This window comes from Nomascus leucogenys, chromosome X (genome assembly GCF_006542625.1).
Source record: "Nomascus leucogenys isolate Asia chromosome X, Asia_NLE_v1, whole genome shotgun sequence".
Classification (NCBI taxonomy): Eukaryota; Metazoa; Chordata; class Mammalia; order Primates; family Hylobatidae; genus Nomascus; species Nomascus leucogenys.
In genome coordinates, this window is record NC_044406.1 from 13,767,277 (window position 1) to 13,787,328 (window position 20,052).

General features: G+C 42.6%; 1 protein-coding gene across 3 annotated transcripts in view; it reads right to left on the reverse strand.

The window, feature by feature from the left end:
• Positions 1–465: 465 nt before the first annotated feature.
• Positions 466–20,052, reverse strand: part of ASB11 (ankyrin repeat and SOCS box containing 11) — a 32,107-nt gene continuing 12,520 nt past the window's right edge. For 2 of the 3 annotated variants that reach the window (XM_003261072.2, XM_003261073.4), the window contains exons 2-7: positions 19,717–19,796; positions 14,628–14,735; positions 10,490–10,640; positions 6,521–6,655; positions 4,895–5,086; positions 466–590 (exon numbers count right to left, since the gene is read on the reverse strand). In XM_003261072.2, the coding sequence (XP_003261120.1) occupies positions 466–590; positions 4,895–5,086; positions 6,521–6,655; positions 10,490–10,640; positions 14,628–14,735; positions 19,717–19,796 (791 nt within the window). The remainder of the gene's footprint in view (positions 591–4,894; positions 5,087–6,520; positions 6,656–10,489; positions 10,641–14,627; positions 14,736–19,716; positions 19,797–20,052) is intronic. The other variant, XM_003261074.2, reaches the window with a different exon arrangement.

Sequence of the window (20,052 nt, forward strand, 5' to 3'; positions counted from 1 at the left end):
AATTATACCAGATTTATTCAAGGAAAGAAAGAAAAAAAGTGGGGAAGGGCTGAAGGGAGGAACTAAATCAAGAACATATCTTGGAATACCTAACATTTGTTATAATCTTATCCACCTGAATTTATATGTGTCTATACAATATTCAGAATGTTGACTTTTAGGTATGAGAAGATCCCGAATCATCAAAAAATAGCCTATTGTTTTCGCTCTACTTCACAGTTTTTTTAAGTTTCTTAACAACAAGAGCTAAAAGCTAAACGGTTTCTAGTTGCCCCTTGGTTAATGAGAACATTAAACTAACCAGGAGTTTCCACCCCTCAAGTGTTCTAGCTCATGGGGATTTACTTCAACTGAGCTCATTTGAAGATACTAAGAGTCTAGCTGTTGAGCTTCTACATTAGGTACTCTAGGTACAGCAGACAACAATCTGTGTCATTCCAAGTATCTTCCCAGGGACACTTAGGACTATTGGTATAGGAGGAATCGTTCGAGTGGCTCCGGCAGACGTAGCTTGTGGATGGCTTGATGACATGCTCGACCGAGACACTTCCGGACACACAAGCGGCAGAGCTGGGAAAGAGCAGGTGGGCCTGAGAGAGAAATAAAAATGGCGTTAACTTCATAGTGGTGGGAAGTGGGGTGGAAGGGGGAAATCAGAGAACTGGAAGAGGCGGCAACTTTCTAAAAGCAGAAGAGAATGAGGTAGCAGACACTAAATACAGACAGCGGATCCTGATTTGCCCCTCTGGAAGGGATGCATTTCTTTAAGTTAATCTTCCAATGGTACTTGGATTACCAATGTTGAAGAATGAAGCTAACCAGAGGCAAGTTAGGAATGAAGTGTGGGGTCTAAAGGGAATGCATCTCATCCATGTATTGAATGTGCCAATGTAAGTAATACACTGGGCAGGGCACGGTGGCTCATGCCTGTAATCCCAGCACTTTGGGAGGCCGAGGCGGGCGGATCACAATGTCAGGAGATTGAGCCCATCCTGGCTAACAAGGTGAAACCCCGTCTCTACTAAAAATACAAAAAATTAGCCGGGTGTGGTGGCCGCCTATAGTCCCAGCTACTCGGAGGCTGAGGCAGGAGAATGGCGTGAACCTGGGAGGCGGAGCTTGCAGTGAGCCGAGATCTGCCACTGCACTCCAGCCTGGGCGACAGAGGAAACTCTGTCTCAAAAAAAAAAAAAAAAAAAAAAAAAAAAAAAAGAAAGAAAGAAAGAAAGTAATACACTGGCCAAGGAGAAAATGCAAATGGAAGGACTGAACACACAGGACTCCAAGACAGAGCCACAGAACAGAGGGACAATATGGAAAGGGTGTCAGCGGGAAGTTCCACCTGCGTGGTGACAGAGGCAGTGTTAGGAGATGTGCCAGGGGCCAGAGATTCAGCCCTCAAAATATTCCTGGACCTACCGGCTCTAGCTGCCCATGAGGTGGTGCTGGCTGGGTCTCAACTTAAATCTGAAGAGGCCCTTTATTCTTGCAAGGATTCCAGCTCAATAGAGATCTGTAAGAAGGACTCAAGTCAGACCCTATTGTTCCCTGAAACTCAGTCTCATGGACTCTCATGGAGTCTCACAGAATCATCATGCCCATGGCTTTGAATGGCTCTGAATCCTTAAGGAAAATCAGCTGATGAGAGTCCAGAATATGGTTGAATAGGATGAATGAGCTTTTGGCTGCAATACTAGTTGCACAGTCATTATTTCCTAACCTGACTGTATCAGTAAAGATCTCTTCAAGAAAACCTAATTACTAGTCTACACAAAGTTTTCCTTTTCAAAAAAATCCATTGTAACAGCATCTCACACCCCATGAAAAATGGTGGACTGCATATGCGAATAGCCAGGTTAACATTTGGCTTCACATTGCCAAGGAGCATCCATGAGATAGAAAGCTACCTGGAGGACCAAACGATTGATCTTAGTTAAAATCTTGGGAAGCAAGAATAGAAAACTTCTCTACCTGTTGTCCTACTTAACCTCCTCTGCAAAATGGTAATGTAGACAAATTGTCCAGTGCCTAGAGACACTGACAGCAGAGTGAACTCTGATGTAGTTGGTATTTAATCTTTCTTTCTTTTTTTTTTTTTTGACGGAATCTCACTCTGTCGCCCAGGCTGAAATGCAGTGGTGCAATCTCTGCTCACTGCAACCTCCGCCTCCCGGGTTTAGGCAGTTCTCTGCCTCAGCCTCCCGGGTAGGTGGGATTACAGGCCGGTGCCACCACACCCAGCTAATTTTTGTATTTTTAGTAGAGACCGGGTTTCACCATCTTAGCCAGGCTGGTCTTGCTGGTCTTGAACTCCTGACCTCGTGATCCACCCGCCTCTGCCTCCCAAAGTGCTGGGATTACAGGCGTGAGCCACCGTGCCCAGCCGGTATTAATCTTTCTAGAGCAAGTGGCTATATTTATGAAGACAAAGGACAGAGGAGCTAGCCCCTGTCCAGGATATCCAGGTCTACAAATCCTAGACCTAGAAACATTTTTGATGGAAGAAAATAGGAAATGTGAAAACTTCTATAAACTATAGTCCCCCCCCCCCCCCCCCCCCCCCCCCCCCCCCCCCCCCCCCCCCCCCCCCCCCCCCCCCCCCCCCCCCCCCCCCTATAGTCTCTGCTAACAGTTGGAAAGTACCTGGTATTTCCAAACTCGGATCTCCTAAGGAAGATCATAATTCTTCTGGTGAAGATTTAAATAAAAGAACAATGATTAATGATCTAGACTATTGAAAATAATCCTGGCCAGGCGCGGTGGCTCATGCCTGAAATCCCTGCACTTTGGGAGGCTGAGGCAGGTGGATCAACTGAGGTCCGGAGTTCGAGACCAGCCTGGCCAACATGATGAAACCCCATCTCTACTAAAAATACAAAAAATTAGCTGGGCGTGGTGGCGCACACCTGTAATTGCAGCTACTCAGGAGGCTGAAGCAAGAGAATTGCTTGAACCTGGGAGGCGGAGGTTGCAGTGAGCCAAGATCACGCCACTGCACTCCAGCCTGGGCAACAAGAGCAAAACTCCGTCTAAAATAATAATAATAATAACAACAACAGTAATAATCTAGACCAGTGGTATGCAAAGTGTGGTCCTTAGACCAGCACCATCAACATCACGTGGGAGCCTGCTAGACATGCAGAGTCACAGGTCCCATCCTAGACCTCCTGAATGAGAACCTGTATTTTAAGGAAATCTGCAAGTGAACTGATATGCATGTTAAATCTTAAGAAGCACTGATTTAGAAAGACTATTCCTAAAATGGTTAAAACCAAGCATTCTACTTGGAAGGTATATATGATGGAGTGGTTTCACAAAATGGAACTGGTGAGTGAAATAAAACCCTCCTCACTGAATGTTGTTTCAGAAGATTCAGGGTTGGGGCCTTATAACATTAAGAGTGCACATTCTGATGGCCGAGTGCAGTGGCTCACGCCTGTAATCCCAGCACTTTGGTAGGCCGAGGCGGGTGGACCACAAGGTCAAGAGATCAAGACCATCCTGGCTAACATGGTGAAACCCCGTCTCTACTAAAAATATAAAAATTAGCTGGGTGTGATGGTGCATGCCTGTAGTCCCAGCTACTCGGGAGGCTGAGGCAGAAAAATCGCCTGAACCCGGGAGGCAGAGGTTGCAGTGAGCCGAGATCGCACCACTGCACTCCAACCTGGAGACAGAGTGAGACTCCATCTCAAAAAAAAAAAAATGCACATTCTGGGGTCAGATGGCTCAGAATCCTACCTAATTCTATTATGTAGCTAGCTGTGTGACTTTGTCTATGCTTTTCTTTTCCCATTTGTACCTGGCATAGCAACCAGCTACTACCATATAAAGTTCCCGCTGCTCTAAAGTTTTAAAAATTCAGTGAAATTGATCTATGTTTCAAATTTAGCCCAGTGCCTGGCACATGTAAAGCTGAATAATTATAATTATCTTTAATATTTTTCAAGCACACAAATAATCAATATAGGCTCAGAAAATATTTTCTTACTGTATAGACGTAAGAGGTTCTCTTCTGAATTTGTTCTCTTCTGAATTTCAGATGCTCACCTTACCTCTTCTGGCATCAGTAGTTGCTCTTAATGCTTATGGTGGAAATGGGAATGAAGCAATGAAGAATGCAGACCCACCTACTCCCTGATCTGGGCAACAGGCAAGCAACCTCACCATTTAGTGGGGTTTCTGAAATACTCCGTGTCCTCCCCTACTGACTCTGACTCAAGTCTTTTGAATTGCCATCAGACTGTCTCCCAATATTACAAAGCAGAGTTTTGGGTTGCTCAATCATATGCTTATGCCAGGACAGAAATGGAAATTCAAGATTTCTGGGGTATAAACAAGGTTTTCTGGTTTCCTTTTTTTGAGACAGAGTCTCACTCTGTCGCCCAGGCTGGAATGCAGTGGCGTGATCTCTGCTCATTGCAACCTCCGCCTCCCAGGTTCAAGTGATTCTCCTGCCTCAGCCTCCCGAGTAGCTGGAACTACAGGCGTCAGCCACCACACCCGGCTAATTTTTGTATTTTTAGTAGAGAGAGGATTTCACCACGTTGGCCAGGCTGGTCTCAAACTCCTGACCTTGTGATCCACCTGCCCTCAGCCTCCCAAAGTGCTGGGATTACAGGCGTGAGCCACCACGCCTAGCCGGTTTTCTGGTTATTTTCTTGTTATGTAAAATACAAAGCAACACTCTGGTTATATGTAAATGCCCTTTGGTTGTTAGTGAATATACACAGCATATAAAATCCCAGAAGACAGGTCAGTGACGGCAGGGCCTATCACCTCCCACAATGCCACCTTCAATTAAAAAGAGAAAAAGGAAAAAATGCTACAGATGAGACAGGAAGGGGAGAGAATGTGCTTATTGAAGAGGAATGTATACCCAGCCCTTGGTTACCTTCACGGAGCAAAAGCGCCTGCTCCACGCTGCTTTTTGGAGCCGCCAGATCAAGCGCACTTTTGCCCTGAGCATTTCTACGCTTCAGGTTAGCTCCATAGTCGGTTAGTAGGTGGATGACCTCCACATTGGACTGCCTCGCTGCAGCATGGAGTGGGGTGTCCAGCCACTGGCCATGGTCAACACTGGCTCCTTAACAAAACAGATGGCCACAATTCAACACTAAATGGTAATGTAAAGCACCATGAGCTTCAAATACAGTCATTGCATATAAAGACATTTTAAGTACCATGACATACTTGACAAATCTTTGAAAATATGTGACTTAAGCCTAGAACCTCAGCAATACCTACTAAGACTACTTGAAATTCTTTGGTGAGAAAAGTGAATTTAGATATTTTTAGTCATTTTAAACACTTGCTTTCCCATACAAACTGTGTGGCATACAAAATAAAGTATTTGAGGCTCCTGTTACATAGTTATTAGGTTTTGGGCAAAAGATAAAGTAAGTTTATTTAGTATTTATATTATTTGGGGCTTAAAAATGATTTCTGAACTTACTATAGAGAATAGTAAATGATGGGAAATAAAAAAGACAAAAATTTCCTCAAGATAAAAATTCACAACTAAAGGTTTTTACTACCATCTCCACCTTTCTGTCAGGGGCTAAGTTTGTTGAATCTTTAACCAAAGAATAGTTTCAAGATATTTCATTTTTCCAGCCGGGCACAGTGGCTCACACCTGTAATCCCAGCACTTTGGGAGGCTGAGGCGGGTGGATCACCTGAGGTCAGGAGTTTGAGACCAGCCTGGCCAACATGGTAAAACCCTGTCTCTACTAAAAATACAATAAATTAGCCGGGCGTGGTGGTGTGCGCCTGTAATCCCAGCTACTCTGGAGGCTGGGGCAGGAGAATCACTTGAACCCTGGAGGTGGAGGTTGCAGTGAGCTGAGGTCGTGCCATTGCACTCCAACCTGTGCAATAAGAGGGAAACTTCGTCTCAAAAAAAAAAAAAGATATTTCATTTTTCCACAGACTATCGGTTTCTGTATATGCCTTTTAGAATTGCTTTTAAAATGACTAGATACTGTAGCAAGATAGATATAAACTAGCCTGTAGCAAATGTCTGTTGTTTTTACTGTCCAGCATCTTCCTGGCAAGCATACCTAGATTTCCCGAAGGGAAACCACCCTCTTGTGAGTTTCAGTTCTTGTGTTTCCAGTGAAGCCTAATAAATGCAGAGTAGGCTGAAATCTAGGCCTAAACCAATCCGTGTATTGTATTCCCTTGGCCCCCATGAGGGGTTCAAAAATGGGCATGTGACTCAAAAAGAGCCAATGCTTTTTCTTGCTGTGTATGGATAAGGAGGGCTGTAAGCCTAAGTATTGCTGGCAGCCATCTTGTGACGACCAGGGAGAACAATACCAGGTAAATGGAGTTAACATGAAAGGAAGCAGGACTGAGAAATACAGACACTCATTTCTCTAGAGAAGTTTTGTTTTTAGCATTCAAACATAAAATACTAACCGAACATTTTTCCACCATGACAAGAACTTCATCTTTGAAGCTATAGAAAACCAACAAAGTTAACAGGTTTCCTCATGAAAATAATTTTGGAAATTACCTAATTCTAGAAGTTTCTTCACACAGTCTACCCTCTGGTAGGTGCAGGCCACATATAGGGGAGTTCCGAGCTGAGGTACCTCATGGTCAATGTTAACATTATTTGCCAGCAGGATCTCCATGCACTCTCTGTGACCTGGTGGAACACAAGATACCCTCACTCAAGTAAGGGACATATTAAATATTAACAGAATTATAGGATTGCTTATCTGAAATGGGCTTTAGAAATAACCTAGGTTGGCCGGGTGTGGTAGCTCACGCCTGTAATCTCAGCTTTTTGGGAGGCCGAGACGGGCAGATTACCTGAGATCAGGAGTTCGAGACCAGCCTGGCCAACATGGTGAAACCCCCATCTCTACTAAAAATACAAAAATTAGCTGGGCGTGGTGGCACACACCCATAATCCCAGCTACTCGGGAAGCTGAGGCAGGAGAATCGCTTGAACCCGGGAGGTGGAGGTTACAGTGAGCCGAGATAGCGCCACTGCACTCCAGCCTGGCCGACAAAGCGAGACTCTGTCTCAAAATAAATAAATTAATTAATTAATTAAATAAGCTAGATCTCTTTTTGTAGCAGAAAAACATTTTCGTGTTTGTTTTTGGAAATCTTAGGTAGAAACCACCAAAATAATACCAATAAAAAGAGGAACATGCCCATGCTTCCCCACTCCAGCTCCTCTTTACAGCCCGAGTTAACTTTAACTAAACTAAGGGCTCCGAGTAGCACAGTTGAAATCACTCTCCAGAATGATGCCACCATCTTACAAATGGAAGTGATGAGACCCAGAGGGACAAACGACTAGGCCTATTATTACTCTGAAAAGCTAGTGCTCAAACCCAAGAGAACCCTGTCCCCTCTCCATTACAAATCTCTCATTCTCTTCTTTATCCATGCATGTGAGATTGGATATATGGCCTGCAACCTTATTTTGGTTAGTCTGGAAAATACCTATGAGACAGAATAAAAAAGTCTTAAGTATAGAATATATTTAAATACACTTTCATATTCAGTGGCTAACAACAACTATGTAAGCAAGCATTCTCTTTTGAGAGTTTGCCCAGTAAATAGATAGACATGATAAATTTGCAACCTGTGAATGCTTTGTTCAGGAGAGAGTGCTTCTGAGGTATTGATGGGAGCTTGCAAAGAGTTAGTTCTCTTTGAAGATTTAAATATCTCCCTAAAATATCATGTCATTACTAATTAAATTAGCCAACCTATTTTTTGTAGATAACATAAAAGTAAGCTTCATCAGGCCGGGCGCGGTGGCTCACGCTTGTAATCCCAGCACTTTGGGAGGCCGAGGCGGGCGGATCACGAGGTCAGGAGATCGAGACCACGGTGAAACCCCGTCTCTACCAAAAATACAAAAAATTAGCCGGGCGTGGTGGCGGGCGCCTGTAGTCCCAGCTACTCGGAGAGGCTGAGGCAGGAGAGTGGCGTGAACACGGGAGGCGGAGCTTGCAGTGAGCCGAGATCGCGCCGCTGCACTCCAGCCTGGGCGACAGAGCGAGACTCCGTCCCAAAAAAAAAAAAAAAAAAAAGTAAGCTTCATCGTAGACCTACCTGATTTATCACAAATTCTAAATTAAGTATAAATATGCATTAAAATGTACAAATCAGGACTGTCGAGACAAACTATTTGTTCACATAATTAAATATTATACCTGAATTACAGCATCAATATGTCAAGGTATGGACTCAAACTATGACTCAGCTTGTTCATAGAGGTTTAGAGCTATAAGAATCCAGAAAGAATATCTAGTAAGTCCCTAAAACTACTTGGAAAATACAGGGTATTTAATACATATTTTTGAATAATTCTTGTCTTTTTTTTTGAAGAACAAGAAACAGCCTAGTTTGAGTTAAATTTAAATATTCTCAGAAAGTTTTAAAAATGAATACAGAAAAGTTAAATAGCTAGCACTAATACAAGTGTATAAAATAATGAATTTGCTAATCATGCTTACATTCTGTGGATATTTACCCTTAACATGCTTTTACAATACAGAAAAATATACAGAGACACACAAATTATGTGTTTATTATGAGCATATATATGTTTTATAGGCACACAGATACCAAAATCTCCAAATATAATCAGTCAAGCACTGCAGACATAATTAATTCAAACCATTGCCCGTACTTATCAATTTTTAAACATTTGTATGGAAATACAAATAATATTAATTTTTACTTCAAAAATTTACTTCAAATCAATATTAAATTTTTAATAAAGACTTTTTGTAATACCAGCACTTTGGAAGGCTGAGGCGGGTGGATCACCTGAGGTCAGGAGTTTGAGACCAGCCTGGCCAACATGATGAAACCCTGTCTTGACTAAAAAATACAAAAATTAGCTGGGCACTGTGACAGGTGCCTGTAATCTCAGCTACTTGGGAGGCTGAGGCAGGAGAATTGCTTGAACCCAGGAGGTGGAGGTTGCAGTGAGCTGAGATTGTGCCATTGCACTCCAGCCTGTGAGACACAGCAAGACTCTGTCTCAAAAAATAAAAATTAAAAAAAAAAAAAAAGACTTATATGGCTGAGCACGGTGGCTCATGCCTGTAATCCCAGCACTTTGGGAGGCTGAGTCAGGTGGATCACCTGAGGTCAGGAGTTTGAGACCAGAGTGGCCAACATGGTGAAACCCCATCTCTACTAAAAATACAAAAATTAGCCAGTTGTAGTGGCGGGCACCTGTAATCCCAGCTACTTGGGAAGCTAAGGCAGGAGAATCGCTTGAACCCGGGAGCCAGAGGTTGCAATGAGCAGAAATCATGCCACTGCACTCCAGCCTGGGCAATAGCATGAGACTCTGTCTAAAAACAAAAAAAAAGAAAGAAAGAAAGAAAGAAAGACATTTATATCATTTCCAAAGTAGTTCATTACTCTACAACTTAAAGGACTTACATGATGTTTGGGAAATGACTAACATCAGCTATTAATTAATAAATATGTATTAAATAGATTTAGAACATAAAATACATACATAAATTTAGATTTGGGTCTTTTGCATCATTTAAAGTAATCCACTGGAAAAAATTGGCAAGTGACATGTTTAATAACCTGGAACAAATCTTTCACTTTTGCTTTTTGAAATAAAATATTTCATCTCCAATTACACCAGCAAAGATCACTATTCTAGAGTGTTTTAGCTTCACCATTGTATTTCTGGTCTCAGTATAAGAGAACAACTCCCTCACCTGCTATCATCAAAATGTTGCTCTTTGGGTGTGACCTTTGACAAATGGCCTTCTCCTTTCAGTGGCATCTTCTCATTCAGGTCTAGTCTGTGCATACAGTCTTTAAATTCCTTAAATTTACTATTTTCCTTCACTTGGAAATTAACTGACAACACAGGAGTCTAGGGTCAGCTTCAAGATTACCAATGCTATACTTTGGAAAGTTGCAGCCTTTTTTTTTCAATAACTATGACCTTGAAGTCATCAGCCCATCTAGATTGTGTAACTTACTATGAAGAGTTACATTTACTATTCCATTAGAGATAGTATCAGCCTTGGCTTTCGGATACTTTCATAGTTTATTTTAGGTTAGTGGTTGGTATTTTATGGGCTTTAGAGGATAAGCTATTCTTGCCTACTAAGGACAGAGACATAAGCATAGTACAATTCAGGGAAGTCAGAACTACTGCCTTGGCTGTACCAGCTGCCACCAAAACACCAGCAAAGAGGCTCTGGAAAGGCCTGCCAATGGGCCATCCCCAGGAAATGGGAAATCGGAATCAGGAAAGCATTCCGAAGTTATAAGTAGGGCTCTTTTGTGCCACACTGGTATTTCCTGAAGATTTAGGCAAATGGAAGTTACTGCTGTGGGATTTCTAGGCCACACATATTCTAATGGTGAGGAAGATCAGGGTCACCCTTGAATGACTAACACTAGACCATTGATTCATACAGATTGGAGTGAGCCCATCAATGTTTCACATGCATTGTGGTGGCTCATTTACCTCTCTTCACTGCCTCATGGATAGGCGAGGCCAGGTGCACCTCAAACTGGGCCTTGGCTCCGAACTCCAGCAGCACATTGACACATGCAGCACTGCCACTGCAGCAAGCATTGAAGAGGGGCGTGGCTCCGTGAACTGTCACTCCATTGACCTAATGATGGGCAAAGAGAGACCTAGAGGATTTGTTATTTCATTCTCACTATCTCCAAGTATGTCTTCCTATGTATTTGCCTAGAGGAATTCCCCACGCTGGTGAATAAGTGAGGGAACTCCACATCTTTACAGTATTATGAAACCTCACGAAGTTAATGGGTGGATCGAGTGAGTTACTATATGTTAAACACTTAAAACATTACGTGTCACCCAGTAAGCACTCAATGAGCATTTGCAACAACAATTATTTCCACTTTCCATTTTCCATTAATATGACTCCCCTCTGAATCATGAACAAATATGGCAGGAACCAAAAGCACTGGAGAAATCAGCTAGCTGTGGTCCCCAAATCCATGCTTACAAAATCCTTGGCAATTCTCCACAGATCTACTGTCTTTCTTGCCACAACTTCCTCTCTGGTCTACTATAATCCACGCAAATTACGCATGCCAGCTGTTACTTCTAGAGATAGCGTGACCAAGCCAAAGGGACATAGAAAATAGCCATCAACATTTTCTTAATCCAGTCTATCATTGTTGGACATTTGGGTTGGTTCCACAGGAAGGGGAACATCACACACTGGAGACTGTTGTGGGGTGGAGGGAGGGGGGAGGGATAGCATTAGGAGATATACCCAATGTAAATGACGAGTTAATGGATGCAGCACACCAACATGGCACATGTATACATATGTAACAAACCTGCACGTTGTGCACATGTACCCTAAAACTTAAAGTATAATAAAAAAAAAAATAAATAAATAAAATAAAAAGATTAAATTAAAAAAAAGAAAAGAAAATAGCCATCAACATGGTGTCTGCAACCATCTTTGGTACCTTGTAGGGATGTGGGAAGCACATGAGAACCAGCAGGGCTGGGAGACATCTTTGTGTATCAGCAATAGATTGGAAGGAACATCGGGAACCGCAGGAGTGGTAGGGAGCCTCCGATGCCATTGAAATATAGGATAGTCAAGTTTTTGATGTGAAACAATTTTGCTTCAACAACTAAGAATGCGTTCTTGTGATAATCAGGGTTCTAAATGTCCTTGCTTTGGACACAAAAAAAGACTTGTTTCCAGAGTTGCAATATAACCCATGAAACAGGGTCTTGCTCTGCTATCCAGGCTGGAGTGCAGTGTCATGATCGTAGCTCACTGCAGCCTCAAATTCCTAGGCTCAAATGATCCTCCTGCCTCCGCCTCCTGAGCAGCTGGGACTACAGGCGTGCACCACCATGACCCACAAATTCAGAAAAATTATTTGTAGACAGGGTCTAGCTATGTTGCCCAGGCTGGTCTCAAACTCCTGGGTTCAAATGATCCTCCTGCCTCAGCCTGCCAAAGGGCAGGGATTACAGGTGTGAGCCACCACACCCAGCCTAATCCCCATTAAACTGGCAAGTTGAAGATAAGATGCTAAGATGGCAGAGACAGACAAGGTCAGGGGAAAATGTATGTAAATTCTTATTGCTAGGGGTTTCTATATTTTTCCAAAAAATATTTGGTAGGACTAGTTTGATTTGTGTTTTACCAAATATCATCCTCACCCTCAGTCTGGGAAGTTGTTGTCTTGTGCGATTTCCTATAAATTTCTCTCTTAGTTCACGTCAGCAAACATTTATTGAGCATCTACTAAGTGCTAATGTTTTGGAAACAATGATAAGACAATTGCCTCTCCTTGAGTAGGCTGAACAATTGCCTCTCCTTGAGTAGGCTGAACAATTGCCTCTCCTTGAGTAGGCTGAATTCTATTGGGAAGACAAACACAAAAAGAAATTTTTTTATTTTTTTATTTTTAGACGGAGTCTTGCTCTGTCGCCAGGCTGGAGTGCAGTAGTGTGAACTCAGCTCACTGCAACCTCCGCCTCCCGGGTTCAAGAGATTCTGCTACCTTAGCCTCCCGAGTAGCTGGGACTACAGGTGCATGCCACCATGCCCAGCTAGTTTTTGTATTTTTAGTAGAGACGGGGCTTCACCACGTTGGCCAGGATGGTCTTGATCTCTTGATCTCGTGATCCACCTGCCTCGGCCTCCCAAAGTGCTGGGATTACAGGCGTGAGCCACTGTGCCTGGCCAAAAAGAAATCATTTTGAAAATATAACAAATAATTTAGATGACTATGGGAGGAGGACAAAGGAGAGGATAGACTTGGGAAAAACTTAGAAAGTAAAATTAGCAGGAGTTTTTCACTAATTAGATAGGGAGATGAAAGAAATAAGATGACTCTCAGGTTTGCAGCTTGGGAAACCCAGAGGATGTTTCACCAGGCCTCTGAAACTAGGAACCCAAGATGAGGAGCAGGTCCCAGAGGGAAGAACATAATAAGCACAGTTACAGATGCAGTGAGTTTGAGGTATTCATGGGACTGCCAATTGTGGGGGACTTTCTACTGATGGACCAACTTTCTCTTATTTCATTTCTCATTCTGATTTAAATGTTAAATGGTGTGCTGCAGTATTTATTGGCTGTTTCTTTATAAAATTGACAAAGAAAGGGTAAGACAAGGAAACATGTCTTATTCTTCTCTTTGTGCCCAACAAAACCTCCTCTCTGACCTGATATTGTCATCAGTCTGCCTGTAACTCCAGTCACCTAGCTTGAAAGGAAATGGCTCTCACACAGCCTTCCTTCATCATTACCCATGAGCTGACTAAGTGGTAACTTAGAGAAGCACTACCTAATGAAAATTCACAACCACTTGGCAGGGCAGGGTGGCTCACGCCTGTAATCCCAGCACTTTGGGAGGCCAAGGCAGGCGGATCACCTGAGGTCAGGAGTCTGAAACCAGCATGGCCAACATGGCAAAACCCCATCTGTACTAAAAATACAAAAATTAGCTGGGCATGGTGGCGGGCACCTGTAATCCCAGTTACTCAGGAGACTGAGGCAGGGGAATCGTTCGAATCTGGGAAGCGGAGGTTGCAGTGAGCTGAGATTGTGCCACTGCACTCCAGCCTGGGCAACAGTGTTAGTGAGACTCTGTCTAAAAAAAAGAAGAAGAAAAAAAATGAAAAAAGAAAATGCACGACCACAATGGCATCAGGAAAATTAGTTTTCACAAGGAAGACTTTTATATTCAGTTCTACATGTAGAAACCCAATTTCCATATTAAATTTTTTAAATTGTCATTAAGCAATTAAAAACATTGCAGCTAATAAAATAAATAATGCAAGGACTGAGTTAAACAACAAAATTAGAATCAAAGAACATCCGGCAACTAAATACAGAAGATTTTTAGAAGTTGTGATTTTATGATTCTATTCTGATACCTGTATTATATATTGCACCTCAGTCACCCTTTGAAAAAAGTTTGGAGATAAATTTAAAATAAGATAAAGTTCAATTCTGTAGGTTTCCCCCAATGTATTATTTATTAAAAGCTCATTTATTTTGATAATTTTGCTTAATAAAAATAGTTGTTCATTTAAGATGTTGAATTAAGAGTGTTTTCTATTGTTCTTTAAAATCTTGTTATTAAGCCTCATACAGTGTCAGTGGGATTACAAATTAGTACAACCATTATGGGGAACAGTTTGGAGGTTCCTCAGAAAACTAAAAATAGAGCTGCCATATGATCCAGCAATCTTACTTCTGGGTATATACCCAGAAGAAAAGAAAACAGTATATCCAAGAGATATCTGCACTCCTGTGTCTGATGCAGCACTGTTCACAATTGCGAAGACCTGGAAGCAACCCAAGTGTCCATCAACAGATGAATGCATAAAGAAAACATGGTACAATAAAGATTTCTTAAGGTCAACAACACGGTTTCAAAAGGTTCCTGTGAGTTGCCATGTCTGAATATTTACACACAGGAGTGTAAGCTGAAGAGAGAGGAGTAGCCTAAATGATGGAATACAGACATGGATAGAACCAGCCCAGCCCATACCCACAGTGGGTAAGCCATCTGGAAGGTAAACTATCGTTAAACATTAACAGATGCATCTGGCCAGACAGACCCAAGTGGGCAGGGGCAGTACTCACGTGTGCACCATTTTCCAATAAGGCTTTGGCACAGGCCACGTGACCTCCAAGGCATGCCTCGTGGAGAGAAGACACCCGGTTAATTGTCACGAGGTTCACATTGACACCCTATAATTTAGAAAGAAGAGAGTTTATGTATTTTTTAGAGACTGGGGTCTCACTATGTTGCCCAGGCTGGTCTCAAACTCCTGGCCTCAAGTGATCTTCCTGCCTCAGCATCCTGAGTAGCTGGGATTTCAAGTGCAAGCCACCAAGCCCAGCAGAAGAGAGTGAAACACTGCATTAGTGATAGCAATTAAAGCAATGTTGTTTCACATGTTTCTGACATTTTCACGGTCTGTGGGTGTAATATTAGCACCGTAGAGAGAGAAGTAGAAGTTACAATCGCTAAAGACAGCATGAGAGCCTCACATTCATTTATCCAAAAAACTGTTAATTCCGCATTCTGGAGCAGGTAATGTACTAGGACCTGGGTCTTCAAAACTTATGACATGGGTCTCTCTTCTCCCAGAGCCTACTGGGGAGGCAGAAATGAAAGACAAAGGAGCAAGAATATTGCTATACTGGAAGCATATTCAAAATTAATTTGGGAGCATAGGATATCCTTGAATCTGGCTTGGGGAGTAAGAAAAGCGTCGCAAATGAGGTAGTATTTAGCTAAGACTAGAAGCATAAAATCTTTCAAGCTGTGAAGACCAAGAAAGATTATGCCATTAGGAGAGAATAGAAACTGCAAATTCAGGAAGCAACAGGAAGTTATTTCCTGTTGCTTCCTGTGGCAGGGCCACAGTTGGATTTCTTCAACAGAAAGAACCCACAGAAGGAAGAAGCAGGAGATGGGAGGAGACGAAGGAGGACAGTAAGCTGGAGCTAGGTCATGAAAGGCCTTGATTTCCAAACAAGGAGTGCATGTCTTAGAGGAAATGGAGCACCTATGAAGTCTGCTGGGCTGCAGAGGGTCTGGAGCTAATAGATTAGCCCTTTTAGAAGCCTACTGGTAGCAGCATGGAGGGTTGATTGCAAGAGTAGGGATGTAAGACCAAAGCAAGGAGAGCCACAGAGATGTCACTATGAGTCTAGGAACAGGCTGGCATGGGCCTGCTGTGGGTGTGAATAACAGTAGGTATGAGGTATAGATGATGGAGTGCAGACAAGTTCAGGAGGTCGAACTGGATCTGGAACAAACAATAACTCCCAGGCTTAAGAGTAAGTAGACTGTGCTCCTAGGATTCATGTGCTGTTTAGTAGCAGCACTGCTTCAGCCATGACTCCACTGTGTGCAGAGGCCTCTGAAGTCCTAGAGTCCGGGACCAGCGGACTTCTAACCTTCATTTCCTCACCCAGGTATGAGTGCCTCCACCCTGTCCTAACACTTTCTCCCTCCCCATACTACCACGTGTCCCCTTCCTTGTCCTGGACTCCATGTGACAGATGACAAGGTCAGCCTAGCTGCTGGACAACTCTGACTTCATAACCTGATTTTAACAACTTGGCTCTTACCATTTCCCTCCCTCTGATGATCACTTTCTATCCGCAAAAGTGTTGACAAAAACAGTCAAACTCTGTAAAATATTTGAAGAGATTTATTCTGAGCCAAATATAAGTGACCAATGGCCTGTGACAAGCTCTCAGGAGATCCAGAGAACATGTGCCCAGGGTAGTCAGGGCACAGCCTAGTTTTATACATTTTAGGGAGACATGAGACATCAATCAAATACATGTAAAATGTACATTTGTTTGGCCTGGGAAAGTTGGACAACTCAAAGTGGGGGCCTGGGGCTCCAGATTATAGACAAATTGAAACTTTTTCTGATTGGCAATTGGTTGGAAGAGTTATTATCAATAGAAATGTCTGTCTGGGTTACAATAAGGGATTGTGGAGACCAAAGTTTTATCAGGTGGATGAAGCCTCCAGGTAGCAGGCTTCAGAGAGAATAGGTATCAGACTTAAGGTCTGTGTTGATGTTAAATTCTGGTCATCTTTTCCTGAATTCCAAAAGGGAGGAGGGTATAATGAGGCATGTTCAACCCTCCTTTCTTGTCATGGCCTGAAACAATTTTTCAGGTTAGTTTTGGAATGCCCTGGCTGAGAGGAGGGGTACATTCAGATGGTTGGGGGGGGCTTAGAATTTTATTTTTGATTTATAAAAGGAATTAGGTCCCTGGTCTGTCCTTCCCAGCTGAGTCCTGCTTTTGATCCTCTGCCTTGTAACTGACCAACTGAAAGCTTCCAAAACCCAATGCCATGACCCTGAACCCCAAACTCCTACTTACACGCCCACCATCTCCTGCCAGATCTCCGGCTGCATCCTTGCTGTGGCCAGCAGCTGTGATTTCCCAGAATTGTCCCTTCATCATAAGGCCTCTTTTTGACTCCTGAATTCTGTCTATTTTCATGTCCTTAATATGACATCATTACTCTAGATCTGTGCTACATATTTCAAACTGGGCATCTAATAAGAGTTAGAAAAAGTCTTTTCATTTTTCCTTTTGAGAAAACAAGAAAAAACAGACTAGTCCACAAGGTGGCAGAAGTGTGCTAGAAAAAACTTTTGTTATGGTGCAAAATCTCAGAATCCCTGAAATTGTAGAAATGTAATGCTGGACAGGCCTGAAAGATCATCTAGAGTAGATGACCTCAATTGTGCATGAGAAAATGGAGGAGTAGAATGTTCAAATACTTTTTAAGACTGGTTGTCAGTGACAGCCAGCAGTGTAACCGAGAGCTCCTGAATCTTGGTTTAATGTTTTACTCACATTTACTCACATTAGCTTAATGTTTTACTCACATCGGTTTAATGTTTTACTCACATCGATCATATTATCTAAATGTAAAATAAAGTTTATAAAAGTAGACAAATACATTTTTTAACAGTTTATAAGGGTAAAGAAGTAGGGGTGTAAAAGAAAAAGTTGAACTTTTCTGTAAAGAATGCCCCCTTACACATTTAATCATATTATTGAAGCTAATATACTTATTAAGTATAGTTAGTGCAATGTGGGATCCTGGAACAGAAATAGGACACGAGAGGAAAAACTGGTGAAATCACAATAGTGTGCAGTTTAGTCAGTGGTATTATATCAATGTTAACTTCATATTTTTGACTAATGTACCATAGCTATGTAAGATGTCAATATTAAAGGAAGTTGGGTGAAGGGTACAGTGCATATGGGAACTCTCTGTATCCTTTTCAACTCTTCTTTAAAATTATACAAAAATCTTAAAAGCCTATTAAAAATATACCAATGAAAGTATTGAGGTGGGAGACTGAGAGAGAAGATGTGGGTGCAAGACGTTTCACTGTGCGCCTTTTTAATTTTATTTATTTATTTATTTTATTGAGACAGAGTTTCACTCTTTCACCCAGGCTGGAGTGAAGTGGCACGATCTCGGCTCACTGCAACCTCCACCCCCCGAAGGTTCAAACGATTTTCCTGCCTCAGCCTCCCGAGTAGCTGGGATTATAGGCGCCCACCACCACGCCCGGCTAACTTTTGTATTTTTAGTACAGACGGGGTTTCAACATGTTGCCCAGGCTGGTCTCGAACTCCTGACCTCAGGTGATTCACCCACCTCGGCCTCCTAAAGCGCTAGGATTACAGGCGTGAGCCACCACATCCAGCCAGTCCACCTTTTTAGATAATTTTAATTTTTGAACCATGTGAATATATTACATATTAAAAATAATCAAATTTAAAGTACTTAAAAACAAATAAGCAAGTGATAAAAGCAGGTACAAAGTTCATTTGATCATTGCTGGCAGTGCTGATTTCCATTTACCTCTACTTTTTAAGAAGTAACACAACTCATAAAGGAGAAATCAAAAAACAAATAAATGAAAAATACACACACATGCACACAGAGAGAGAGAGAGAGAGAGAGAAAGAAAAAGAGAAAGAGAGAGAGAGCAGTGCACCCAGCTGTTTAAATTCAAAGTAGCAAGAAAGCCAGATGATTGCCTAGCTGTGGAAGAAAGACATGATGGCTTACCTCCTCTGTATAAATGTAGACCCTAAAACATACAAAGCAAATGGAGCCTGCACACTTTCATTCATTCATTTCACAAATACTTACCAGGCCCCTACTCATTTTTCAAGGTGCTGGGGATGTAGTCATAAATATAAATAAAGTAGCCTTCATAACTAAGACTTCAATAAATGTTCCCTGGGGAGTCAGATTTACCCATTGTCAACCTATTTTAATGCTTGTTCTTAAAATAGTGTACCATTGGGATAGGCAGCCTCTAAGATAGCACCCAGTAATCCTGGAATCCAGCCATTGCCTCCCTTGTATAATCCCTGCCCCCGAGTGTGGGCTGGACTTGTTGACTCACACCTAATGAGTAGAATATGGCAGAAGTGACAGAATGTCCCTTCGGAGATGAGGTTATAAAACAACTGTGACTTCCTTCTTAGGCACCTCTTGCACTGTCTCTGGGAGAAGCCAGCTGCCATCTCATGACACAGCCCTGTGGAGAGGCTCATGTGGCAAGGAATTGAGGTTTCCCAACAACCACGTGAGTGAGTTTAAAAGCAGATCCTTGCCCCCCTTGAGCCATGAGATGCCTGCAGCCCTGGCTGACACGTGGCAGCCTGTGAGAGACCCAGAGCCAGAATCACCTATCTAAGCTGCTCCCTGGCCCACAGAAACCATGAAAATCCAAGTATCTGTTGTTTTCAGCCATTATGCTTTGAGGTCATTTGTTAGGCAGCAATAGCTGACTAACTTAACTCCAGGACTGCTGGTGCTAATGCATGCTGGAAGAGCAGGAGGTGAATTAGTGCAACAAACATTTGAGAGCATCCTCTATCATTCCTCATAGGGAAACTTCTTATGAGGTAAAGGAAGGCCTCATAAGGAAAAGGAGGGAACTGGGTCGAAAATGAAGGAGCTCTCCAGGAAAGGAGAGGCAGGAGGAGGAGAGGCAGTAGGAGGAGAGGCAGTGAAGTACAAGAGGACATACATGCCTCGAATGGCAATGGTGGGACCTGGATAGGGTGAGCCACACCTCTGCTACAGCCAAAGCTAATAAAGAATGATGTGTAATTATAGCATAAGCACGAAGGATCAAGTCTTCAGTTCACTTACTTGTGCAATTAAAGTTTTAAGGGCCAGTAAGCGCCCCTGAGCTGCAGCTTCATGAAGTGGGGATCGATCAGCCCAGCAATCTGAAACACAAATCAAGCTCAAAGTCAAGGCCTGGAGACTTCTTCCTGCAACTTGTCCATGCTGCCCACCCACTGTGAGAGGAGGTTTGAGGGAAGAGGAGGGAAGCAGGTACCACGTATCAGGTTCTCTCGTCAGTCACTTTCAGGGAGACAAGCTACTGAATGTAAAGTCCTTTATGGTTTGGTGGTGTGTGCCAAGAGAAGGAACAGTCAATCTCTGGCTTTTGGGAGGCAATTTTAATAAGCAATAGATTTA